The sequence below is a fragment of the Camelus dromedarius genome, chromosome 31, assembly GCF_036321535.1.
Source record: "Camelus dromedarius isolate mCamDro1 chromosome 31, mCamDro1.pat, whole genome shotgun sequence".
Taxonomy (NCBI): domain Eukaryota; kingdom Metazoa; phylum Chordata; class Mammalia; order Artiodactyla; family Camelidae; genus Camelus; species Camelus dromedarius.
This window is the reverse complement of record NC_087466.1, coordinates 14,147,965-14,160,596: the sequence shown is the minus strand read 5'-3', so window position 1 is coordinate 14,160,596 and position 12,632 is coordinate 14,147,965. Positions and strand designations below refer to the sequence as shown.

At 48.6% G+C, this 12,632-nt stretch overlaps 1 protein-coding gene across 2 annotated transcripts in view; it reads left to right on the top strand.

Annotated features, from left to right (window-relative positions):
* The window catches only part of KSR2 (kinase suppressor of ras 2), a 393,165-nt gene that overhangs the window by 17,190 nt on the left and 363,343 nt on the right, over window positions 1–12,632 (top strand). The window contains exons 2-5 of one of the 2 annotated variants that reach the window (XM_064481173.1): window positions 344–521; window positions 3,336–3,449; window positions 6,507–6,698; window positions 9,352–10,227. In XM_064481173.1, the coding sequence (XP_064337243.1) occupies window positions 10,048–10,227 (180 nt within the window). In that variant the 5' untranslated portion in view covers window positions 344–521; window positions 3,336–3,449; window positions 6,507–6,698; window positions 9,352–10,047. Of the gene's footprint in view, window positions 1–343; window positions 522–3,335; window positions 3,450–6,506; window positions 6,699–9,177; window positions 10,228–12,632 lie in introns of those variants that run through there. The other variant, XM_064481174.1, reaches the window with a different exon arrangement.

The following is a 12,632-nucleotide window of genomic DNA, read 5'->3' as shown; positions in this document are numbered from 1 at the left end:
GAAAAAAAAGTGTTCTCTGTTTGCCAAGAAAACTAAACTGGTACTGATTTATCTGATTCTGTGCACAAAATGCACAAGACGGGAAAACCTATGATCTGTCCTGCTCAACATTTCTAATTTTCTCCCCTATTTCTTCAAAGAAAAAGAAAGTCCAAAAATCGCTGCAGAGACTTGAAGGATCTTCAGTTCCATTTTTCAGACTTGGGTACAAAACGAGGCTCAGTTAACTCTGGGTCTGTCCCCATCAGAAGGCGATCACATTTTGGGTGACTGGAGGCTCATCAAGGATGACGTGGGCAATCTTGTTCACTCACCACATGCATTTCTTTTTTTCTCCCCCAAGTCACAGATGGGCGCTGGAAGCAGAGCCAACTGGGGGCTCGCAGAGAGGCAGACAGCAGTGGTGGGTGTGACAAGGAGGCGTCAGTCTGCCTTTGCCCACCAGACGGCTGACCCCCCGTGGGAGCTGGAGGCAGCCATGGGCTCCATCTCCGCCCCAGGCACCGCCACCTGCGGCAGAGGTGGGTACCAGGGTAGGCAGCATGCCTCCAATATGTGCAGGCTGCGGAACAGGTTTTGTTTTTCCTGCCAGCAGCTGCTTTTTTGTGCCGTTGAATTGCTCTGGTGGAAGAGAGCTTCCAAGCCCGGGCACGTGGAAAACGCATGGCCAGGATGTCAGTAATCGCGTCACAGTTGCACTTTGCAAGGGAGTGACCACTTCGGACAATGCACATGACAAACCATTCTGACTCCAGCCCGGGGAAACAGCGTGCGTCCCGGATCAGCTGGCTTCCTGAGACCAAGCACGCTGTAGACTGGAGCCCTCCACACCAAGGAAACAAATATGGGGTTAACTTTTAGATTTTACGAGGTGCTTCAGATGTTGTTTTGATAATGAAGCAGTAGACCCCCCCTCCAAAAAAAGAGAAAAAATATATGTATATGATTTACTCATCTATTTCTTGTAGCTGTCAAGGTGACTGTGGAGCAGCTGAAGATGGCATGCGTCTGTAGGGGTAGATACTGAGAACAACAAAAGACACGTTAGTAAAAACTAGAAAGATCTTCAACTTGTGTGTAGTCTAATCTGTGACATCTGAGGACAAAAAAGGACAATTCTCTACAAGGAAGCTGTAGAGTGGTAGTTCTCAACTTTGGCTGCATATTAGAATTACCTGGGGAGCTTTTTAAAAAAAATCCCAATGCCAGGGTTGCACCCCAGACCAAAGAAATCAGAATCTCTGGGCGGGGGTCGGGGTAGGAGCCAGGCCTCAATAATTTAAAAAGTTTCCCAGGTGATTCCCGTGTGCAGCTAAGGTTCTGATTCACTGCTTTAAGGGGAAGTTTCCTTACCTTTTCAAAAGTCATATAGCATTTTGGGGGAAATGGTAATGCACTGACAACTTACAAAGGGATGAAAATGGAAGTCACCCTCTAATTTGCCTGATCGCCATACTTTATTATCTGCTTCTCTTTTAATTGCTTTGTGCAAGGGTTGGAAATTCTATGCTTTCATGCCTGTAGGGGCCAGGCATGGACAGCGGATGGGGGAAGGACTCCAGCTGAAGTTTGGGGGAAAGGGGACTGGAGGGGACTGGGAAGCCTCAGCCCCAGAGCAGAGTAGCCACTCTGCCCTCCTCCTGATGTTGGCACCAGGGGCAGCTGCAGCTTAAGTGGGGCCAGGGTTTGGGATTTTTCCAAACAAATTGGTCATCAGAATTTTTCATGAGAAACATTCCCTTTTAGAAGTGTTTGCCACAAATTCAGATTCTTTTAAAACTCCCTAAAGCCAAATGATACTCATCTGCAGGCCAGATGTGGCCCCCTGGGCTGTCTTTTAGTTCACTTAGTTTAAGTACCTTTTGGGGATGCTTCTACTTTTTTATTGCAGTAAAATACACTTCACCTAAAATTTACCATTTTAATCACTTTAGAGCATATAATTCAGCGGCATTAAGTACGTTCATGGTGTTGCACAGCCGTCACCTCTGTCTAGTTCTAGAATTTTTTCATGACCCCCCAAACCGAAAGCCCATACCTGTTAAGCCCTCACTCTCCATTCTCCCCTCCCCTGGGGAGAGATGGGGGTTGCCCCTGGCAACCACTAATCTTTTTATCTCTCTGGATTTGCCTATTCTGGATATGCCATATGAGTGGAATCACACAACTGTGACCTCTTGTCAGCGAAACAGTGTCAGGTTCGCCCAGGTTGTAGCATGGTCAGTGCTTCACTCCCTATGATGGCCATACAACTCCCTCGTATGGAAGCGCCACTCGTTAGATGGTGGCTGGTTGGGTTGTTTCCACCTTTTAGTTGTGGTGACTAGTGCTGCTGTGAACATTTGTGTGCATGTTTTGTTTTGATGCTGGGATGGTTCTTACATAACAGCACACACTCCCTTATCCCACCTCTGAGCACATGATGGGTGTTCATGAATTGGGAGCCTAACTATAGAGTGACCGAGTTGTCCCAGTTTGCTTCGGACTGTCACGGTTTTAGCACTGAAGGCCCCGCATCCCAGGAACCCTCTCAGACCCCAGGAAACCAGGGTGGTTGGTCACCATATAGAGGTGGATTAAGCTAATCAGCAGGGAAGGGCTGACAGCACCACGTATCACTCACCAGCATCAGCCTTCTCCAGGCAAGGTCGAATGGTTTTAGTATTTCAATTGTGACTTTAACAACCACAGTGACAAGTGTTCCTCGCAGTTGTCTGTAGTCACCCACGACTTCAGGGCTGTGCTGTGGCACAAGCCAGTGCCTCTGTGTGTGGGAGGATTCCCGTTCCTCCTTTAGTCTCGGTGTCAGAATCACCTCCCCAACAGAGCCTCCCCAGAGCCCCTCCCTTCCCCTTGCGCGGGTCTGAAGGACCCCTCTCCTTTATTCCCAGAGTGTATCACAATTACAGGATCTGTTTGCCTGGGTCTCCCCCATTAGACCAGGACTTCCTTGAGGAGGGTGGACTATTGCTGATGCTCTTGTCTGACTGACATCTGCCCTCTCTTCTTCTGATAACAGCATCCCCTTTTCCCTTGAGGGGACCAGCCCTCCCCTAATCTCATACCTCATGGTTTGGGTAGAGTTGATGCCACTTCCCAGGCTCCAGGGTAGCCCCCATCCCAGGCCTGGCTCTCTGCACATTCCATCCCCTTGGCCAGTGTGACTGGCTCAGGAGTAGGTGACCTAAACCAGGCTAGAGCACAATCAAGCCTGCAACTTACCTTAGTTGGAACTAAGTTGGAATGAGCTAGAACTTTGTTGGAACTAAGCAGAAAGGGATTCTATTTCTCACAGAGTTGATAAGCTCTCCTTGCCCATCTTTGTCACATCCTAGGGAAGAGCCACCTAAAAATGAAGCCAACACAGAAGAAGGCAGAGCTGAGAGATGGGGAGAGAAAAGGATGGCACTGGGCCAGAGTGAGATTCCATCCTCCAACTTCCTCATTATGTGAGTCACTTTTTTTTGTCTAAACGGGTTTGTGTTGGGTTTTTGTCCCTTGCAACTAAAAGAAAACTGAAGAATACACTGTCTTTTATTCATGTTTAAATCCCATGCAGGTAGCATTGTCCCAGTACATTGCAGACACTCAAGAAATGAATGTCAGTACTTTCCTAAATATACTATTGCCATTTTTTTTTTCAGTACTGAAATAATATTGATGCAAGGAGAGGCAGGAGGGGAGGATGTGGAAAAGTTAGAGCCCTTACACATTGCTGATGGGAGTATAAAATGGTGCAACCACTATGGAGAACAGTGACAGCTTCTCAAAAATTTAAACATAGAATTAGCATATGTGGTGACTCCACTCCTGGCTATATACCCAAAGAATAGAAAACAGGTATTCGAACAAAAACTTGTACACAGATGTTCATAGAAGCACTATTCACAATAGCCAAAAGGTGGGAAAAAACCCAGATATCACCAACAAATGAATGTATCAATGAAAAGTAGTATATCCACACAATGGAATACTATGCAGCCGTCAAAATGATGAAGTCCTGACACGTGTTACAACGTGATGAACCTTGAAAGGATCCTGAAAAGGGAAAGAAGCCAGACATAAAAGGCCACATATTGTATGATTCCACTTATGTGGAATATCCAGAATAGGTAAATCCATAGAAACAGACAGCAGATCCGTGGTTGCTGGAGGCTGGAGAAGAGGGGACTGGGGAGTGACCGCTAAGTGTGTATGGGATTTCCTTTTGGGGTGATGAAAACATACAGAATAGTGGTGATGGTTGCACAGTATTGTGAATGTACTCAGCGTCACGAGTGATAAAGTTTATGTATATTTCACACTAATAAAAACAAAGCAAAAGAATCGGGAGCTTGATCAGGGCCGCCTCGGATGGATGCTATCCTTTACATACGATTTCCTTCACAGGGTGCCCAGATTGTTGGGGGGCAAGTCTGAAATCCTGACCGGGCTCTGCCCCACAAGTTGTGGGTACCCTTGCAGAGCAGGTGCCTTTTTCTGATTCACACAAAGACACCATTTGGGCTAATGCAGAACCTCAGAGACAAGATGGTGTAAAAAGTAATAAGCGAGCGTGGTTGACGGTGCCACTGCAGTTTTTAATACTCCTTGGCTGTGCGTCTCTCAGTATCTGGAGAGCGCCACACTATGCATCCTTTTCCATCCTGAGGGTGCTGTGTCTGAGAATCCACAGTGCATCGTTGAGTGCTTAATTTGTAAGGCCAGCATAAATCACTGGACTAAATTGTCCATTACCATGAGCTCAAATTATCTCGCCATCAGGAGAGTGATCTGGTTGTTTTGCTCACACTGGAAAATTAAGAGACAAAGAGGCAAAAGGCCAAAAGGAGAAGAATTCTAGAACAAGTCCAGTTTTCTGATGTTGGAGACAATTCACAAGGTTAAAGACAAGAACTTTCTGCCTTCACTCATCAGAGGTATTTTTTTTTTTAAAAGCCATTTGTGTTTTGGGGATCAGTGAGCTAGAACAGAGCAATAATAATCCTCTCCCAGCTACGGAAGATTTGCTTGTGAACCGGGAGCTGGTGTTCTGAGATTTCCAACCCCCTTGAAGAAGTCAGTAGGAAAAAGGGAAAAAAAAGAAAAAAAGCCATGCCCTGGGAAAACTGTCTGTTGAGCCCCTTTAAGGACATGGCAGTGGTTGGTTTTTTTTTTTTTGGTCCCGGGGTCATCGACCACCCCTCTACCTTTGAATCTGCCATTTCCCAATTTGTGTCCCTATTCAAACGCGACTTAGAAAATACTGGGGGCAGCTCATCACTAATACAACAGGGTGTGGAATGAGACTTTTCCTGTTGACCCAGCACCACAGCTAAAGCATCGAAGGTGAGGGCAGTGGGTAACGACTCTACCTCCTTCTGTTCAGAGGTGGCCAGACTGGTCCTCTGACCATCAGTAACCATCAGCCTCCAGCTGATATAAGACAAGGTAAAGATTTTATCCAGAGAAGGTTTCTCTGACAGGTCTTTTTAGGGGTTTTCTTCTCCCCTCCCAACCCCCAAGCCAAGAGGGGAGAGTTCAAAGAAGAATCACTCAGGAGACTGGAAACACCAAGAGGGAGTGGCTGGCATCTCGCTGTGGGCTGAAGGCTGCCCGGAGTGAGGAGAGAGGCAAAGGTGCATCCTGTCTCCCCTGGGCCAGAGCGTATATGCTTAGACTTGAGTCATTCTGAAAAACTCACTGGAGAGGGCAGCCTGCCAGACAAAGGGCCCTCCAGAAAGAATGTAGGGTACTTCCCAGGGCATGAATGGAAAAGGGGTGTGTGAGAGGTCACCCAGCACATGTTCTGAGTCCCCATGTGCTCCCCACGGAGGTCTCAGAAGATCCCCCAGTGCACCCCATGTCAAAGAGGCAGCACGAAGAGTCCCACCAGGACACCCGGGCAGGGGGATGGATCTGACACTCAGGCGAGAACTGCCCCTGTTCCATCTGAGGATCCCTTTCGCACTGGCTCCTCTGGTCCTGTACTCCAGCAAGGGGAGCTGGAGAGACGGAGGGAAAGGATGCACCAGCCCCAGTCTCCACTGCAGATTCCTGAGCCATCTGTAGGTCAGACCAGGAGGGGCGGGGGAGAAGTGTTAAACTGCATGTGAGAATGAAGTTTTGGTTGGACTAGACTGGACCTCTGATATCTGAATTTGGGACTGTTCTTCTAGTTGAAACTAGAAGCTGTGGGATCTAATGAGTTACGGCGAAGCTTACACAGGTGCATTGACTGCCATGCACACTATCACATAGAGTCTTCCTCTGTTGCTCAGTTCCCAGTAGAAATCTCATGTGATGTGCTCCATGACAGAGCCTAGATCACATGAAGCCTGGTTGAAAGAAAGGTTCTGGGAAAGTGCTTTGGTTTCTCTTATGGGGAGGTAGGACTCATAATATGGGGCATTTTCCAACATAGGAAGGGTAATAATCAAAGGAGTTTGGGTGGATGCAAAGCATAACAAGTATCCACTAAAGCAATCAATTGGGAGAAAACTGAATGTACTGTGTGCTGCTTACAGCCCTGCCATTTGATGACCTCTGGCTGCTTTCATTATTTAAACTTCCATCTCCTCTGAAAACAACTAGAAAAGCCAGATCAAACCATCACCATCACCATCATCATCACCGTTTGCTTAAAAGCATTCACACTGCTGCTGAAGCCACGAGGACAAAAGGGGCCAAGATTCTGGAGAGAGAGGAACTGTACTGAGGTGAGCTAACATTCTGCAGCCACTTTTTTCCTGGGAGCATTTGCAAATTTGGGCACATGGAATCTAGACTTTTCCTAGGCAGGGAGCTGCTTCTGCAGGACAGAGAAACCACAGAACTTTTGGCAGTCTCATAGGGTTGGAGAAACGATACTGGGGATTTAAAAGGTTAATATCCCAGGGAGAAGGTGTGGAGGACAGAAAAGTGAGCTCAATAGATGGCAGTTTACCCCCTTAATACATTTGGCAAATTCTGAAACAGTGCAGGTCAAGAGGGTAAGAAGCTAAGCAAAAAGTTCCTGAAAAGCAGAGCAGAGTTTTCAGCAGTCTTGCCATGTTATGGGGACAAGGATTAGAGCTCAGTACCAGGGTGGAGGGGCCTTGGTGAACACCTAAACTTCTCAGTTGGAAATCCTGAAAGGCAAGGCATTAGAGGTGAGGGCTAAAGTGAAATGGTGTTTTATCAGAACTGCAGCCCAGCCTCCATCCAGCTCAGCCTCTGATTGGATTAAGGTGGTCAGTCATGCCATCTGTTTTGCAGAGAAAGGGTAAACCCTTTCCAGAGAACATCACCTGATGACTCTAGATATTTTCTTCATGCACAGACAACAGTCAACAACAATTACAAGGCCTGCCAAAGGACAGGACCAAATCACTGAAAACAAAGAAAAAAATCAATAGAAACAGACCCTGCAGGTGACCAAGGCATTGGAATTAGAAAGGGGCTTTACGATAATCAAGATTAATATGTTTAAGAAAAACAAAGCAGATGACAGAGAAGACAGATGAAAAGAGAATTTTTTCCCCTCAGGCCTCGCCTCCTTTCCTCCCCCATACCTCAGTGTGTCCTGTGTCCCTTGCTGCAGACTCAGCTCCCCACCCACCACCTCCGCCTGCAGAGACCTGAGGGTGAGAGGTGCTCCAAGCCCGGGCTTGTTCCAGAGGCCGGAGTGGGTGTACAGCTCTGAAAAGAGAATTTTACCAGAGGATTGGAGTCCATAAACTTCATAGTTCAAAAGAGATTGAGAGCATAGAGAACTCACTTGAGCACCTCATCAACCCAGAGAGATTTTGAAAATGCTGATTCAGCTCTTTATGAGCCATAAAACCCCATGGCCCACAGTCTAAGAAAAGTTTCCCATCACCAGTTGTCATTCTATTTCTTAAATGGCTTCCTTTAAGGAACACATATTGTACCGTGAGTTCTGAGTCTGCTCTGGCCCATCAGCCCAGTCACTGGAATGGAGCTCTGTTTACCTAGAGAAAAAGGTGCCTTTTTGTTAATTATCCTAAATACATCCTTTGGGCAATGTGTGTTGGGAGTCCTATTAGTTAAGATGGTCAGGGAGATGAAATCTCTGTGAGATGACATTTGAATTGGCACTAAGTGACAAGGAACCAACTAGGAGAGGATGAGGGGGAAATGTGATCTAGGCAGAGGGGACATAGATTTCAAAGAACTTTGAGGCAGACTGTGGCTGGCTGTTTAACCAGGGGTTAGCAAACTTTTCTGTGAAGGGACAGAGGGTAAATATTTTAGATGTTTTAAATCCTACAATGTCTGTTGCAACTAAATTCTGCTGTTATAAGGCAAAGGTACACACACACAATAAATAAATGGGTGGCAGTGTTCCAATAGAACTTTATTTGTGGGCACTGAAATTAGAATTTCTTTTAATTTTCACATCACAAAATATTCTTTTGATTTTTTTTTACCCAACCATTTAAAAACGCAAAATCCAATCTTAACTCTGGGACCACAGTTTGCTGATACAAGATAAGTTAGGCAGCCTGGGATCAGATCATGCAGGACATACAGGACACGGTAACAATCAGATTAAGGCAAAGCCCCTTTCACTCTCCAAATGGGAAGCCACCCGTTAGGGTAATTGCAGGCCAGGGATCAGTTCTGGGAGGCAGCTTCGTACAGCTCACGGGAGATCCTTGGGTTTGTTTTATCCCCCTGCTCCCCCCCACCCCGTATCGAGAGGACAAACAAAAAGAGAGGCGCGCGCGAGCACACACACAAACACACACACACAAATCCAGCCAGAAAGCCAGAGAGAGGACGTGCCCGAGTTCACGGTGACGTTTCTCTAGCACGCACCACGGGGTTTAAAGTTGGGCGCACACCTGCTCCCAGCTCGAGCGCACCTGCTGAGCTGCGTTCCGGCCTCGTCTCGCGAGAGCGGTGCGGTAGTAGTGGCTCACACCCCCACCCTGCCACCAAATCCCTCTCCCCGCCCCGTCGCCCAGCCTCCGCGCCCTAGCACCCTCCCTGCCGTCTCCACCGTCCCCCGGAGCAGCCTCGGCCCGCCGCGCGCGCTTCCCCCGCGCCCCGCCCGCCGATCGCTCGCTCGCACGCACGCCCGGTAGTAATTTCACTTTGCCACGCGAGCTCCGCATCCCCTAGAAATCCCGCCCCCCGCACCCCCTGCCCCCGCCCGGAGCCGTCCCTTTCCCCGGCCAGGTGCGCGAGCCTGCGCGCTCCTCCTCCGCCTCCTCCGGCGGGTCCCTGGCGCGCCGGGGCCGGGGCCCGGCGGGGGCGGATGCGCGCACGGCGCCTCTCCACCAACCCGCTCCCCGGCAGGTCCCTCGCTCGCTCTCCATCCCTCGCCGGCGCTCCCCCGCTCCCCCCTCCCCCTTTGATTGACAGGCAAGATGTCGGTGTGGAGCGAGGCAGGAGCGAATGCAGCAGCCGTCACCCCCGGAGCCCGGCGGCGGCAGCAGCAGCAGCAGCAGCGCGAGGACGAGACAGCAGCCAGCCGCAGTCGCCGCCGCAGCCGCGGGAGCAATGCAGACAGCATCTTGAGAACGCGCTAAAGCACCCCAAACGGTGGACAATGCCGTGTCACTGCAACTGGGAGGGGGGCAAACCAGATTTTTTTTGACATAAAAGCCAGCCAGCCAAAAATATATAATTTTGTCCTTCACGGAGCCGGTGTGTAAAGAGTGAGCGCTATTTTCCTTCTCCTCCTCCTCTCCCTCCCCCTCTTCCTCCTCTTTTTCCTCCTCCTCCTCCCTAAGTGTACAGACAGCATCACATCACCTGGCTTGCTTCTGAGAAACAGCATCTCTCCTTTTCAGGGATCAGAGACTCAGAGAGAGGAGACGTTCTAATGGAGTCTGCTTGATACCCCAAAATAAAATAATAAATTTTGGCTCTTGTCCCCTCCTCCCACCCCCACCCCCTCAGCCCTGTGTGAGATGTTGGGTTTCTTCTTCATGAGACATTGTTGAGAAGTCGCAGTGGTTGGAGAGGCGTAGGGGGCAGACTACCTCCACTCCCCCGACACCCCCCTTTTTTCTCTCTGGGAGGAGGAGGAGGGGAAGGGGGCTTGCAGAGCAAGCGATGGATGAGGAAAACATGACGAAAAGCGAGGAGCAGCAACCTCTGAGTTTGCAAAAAGCCTTACAGCAGTGCGAGTTGGTCCAAAACATGATAGACCTGAGCATCTCCAACCTGGAAGGGCTTAGGACCAAATGTGCTACCTCCAACGACCTCACACAAAAAGAAATCCGGACGCTGGAGGTAGGTGTTGCCTATGGAAAAAAAGCAATCCTTCCTTCCCTCCCCTTTCTCCCCCACCATCCCCTTTCCCTTGATTCTGTTTGTTGGGGGTGGGCGCGGTGAGGGGAGTGGGCGGGTAGCCAGGTGGGCAAGATGTGGTCTTCTGTGATTTATCTTGCACAGCCTGCACTGGATGTCTCTACTGTACTGCCGTGGTCTGCGCTTGGCTGGGTGGTGTAGTAGTAGTAGTAATTGTTATTCTGTATTATTATTATTCTTGCGGCTGTTATCATTTGCTTCCTCTCTGAGGAGTGAGTTTTCTCTTTTTTCTGCTTGTGGATTTGTTTATATGCCACGGGGGCTTGTGTGCTGGGTAAGACATTAAGGCGCTGCAGAGAAGCCACGTGACCTTGCGCATTCTGCAGGTGGTCAAAAGGTGGTTTTTGCTGGCAGAACGGAGCTGCCTATAAATATAGACCAAGATCTTCTCTTGGCCTCCTTCCCAGTACCGCTTTTGCTCCTTGGATTTGGTTTGTTTGTTTGTTTGTTTTCAGTGATACACATTTCAGGAGGCAAGATACATAGAAAAAAAATTCCTCATTGAGCTACCCATTTCCAATCAAATCAATTTGATGCAGGGAGCTGTTGCAGGCCTAAAACATGTAAAAGAAAAAAAAAAGCGTAGAGAAGCACACACAGGTGGTGTGGGAAAATACTCTGGAATCTTGGTGGGACTGTGGAAAAAAAGGGGTCGGGAGGAGGAGTTATCTTTGGCGTGTTGTAACATGCTCTCCAACAGAACTTGAGGGGGAGTTTGAAGCAATTTTGTATGTGTATTGAGTGGGGGGGTGGGATGGATGCAAAGTTACTCTGAAGGAAGATGGCAGAAATTATTTCTTCCGAAGGCCATCTGGTCAAAGGAGGAAGGGTTTCAGGAGCTTAGAAAATGCCTGGCATCCACGTAATCATTGGGCATCCACGTTGCTTGAAACATCTGAAAGGTTCGACTCACATCCCTCCCTCAAACTGGTTGTACACATGGCTTGATTAAATTTGGGAACTCCCATCAGCTGGCATTCACTCAGGGTGGTGGCCGTGGGGCTGTGAGCAGAGAAAAGTGATTCTCCCTGGGCTGGAGCGGGCATGTGCGGTGCTGGGGGGGCCACTCAGTTTCCAGCCCATGTGTTCCCAAGGCCTGGACTCATCAGTCCCTTCGGAATCTTTTAGCCCTTGTGCCCTGTTCTAGTCTGAAGGAGCGCCTCTCTCTGATTCACGTTCAGGTTTTCCTTTTTTTCTCCGTGGTTTTCAGTTTGACTGGATGTCAGCAGGCAGGAAGGTCATCAGTTTGAAAGTGGAGTTAATGTGAGTGTGTTGAATATGCTATTTGCTCCCCTAGAATGCATCTGTGTGCCCCTGTCATCTGGGAAAATGATCTTCAGAAATGAAATAAGCATCAAGGGGTAGCAGAGGAGTGGGAATTCTGTTGGGAGGCACAGGTCTTTTCTTTCTCGGAGCTTTGGAGAGCAGTCTAGGCTCGGACTCTGCTGATGGAAGAAAAAGTGTGGGATGCTCTGGCCCAGCTTTCCGTCTCTGTCTGAGCCGTGCCCCAGAGAAGATTCTGGTCAGAATTGCATGCTGAAAATAAATAAATAACCCCAAAGGGCCACTGGAGGCCTCTTCTGTTCCTCTAAGTCAGGAACCCCAAATGCTACTTTGTGTATTACTATGTGAATTTCTTCAGTTTTCGTTTCCTCTTTCCACCATGCTTCATCCTCTGGGAGCTCCCTGGACCACGGTGATTGCCGCAGTGGGCCACTGGTTCCATTGCTACTTTGCTGCATAGTGGTTTTCTTTTGAAACTGGTGGATGGAGGCATTGGTACGGTGGGAGGTGACAGTTGTTGGGAATGCATCTATTAGATGGGGCTTGTGGACCACTGTATCCATATTGCCTGGGGAAGGGTCTGGAGCAATTACGCCAACTTAGGCTCCCCTCCCCCCGTCTCTAGGGCTAGGGTGGGGCCACTAAAGAGGGGCTGGTCCCTTGGGGTCCAACCATGTCCTGCCAAACCTCACGCAGGCTTTGGAGCCACAGTTGTTTTTTTTTTTTAATCCCAGAAATTTGTCAAATTTTGTGTATCAAAATCACCTGGAGGAGCTTACTAAAGATGCATATTTTCAGCCTCTAACCCCAGAGATGCTAATTCAGGTGAGATTGGAGGGGGTTTAGGAATCTGTGTTTAGTAAACAGTCCAGATGTCCCTGATGCATGTTTTCATACTGACACTCTGAGAAGGGCTAATCTAATAGGAGATGGATGCCATATTTCAGCGATTTGATGGTGACAACTCTCTGCTCACAAGCAGTGAGGAAAGTAGTCAATTGAACAGACCATTCCTGAAAACCTTGATCATAAGCAGAATTTAG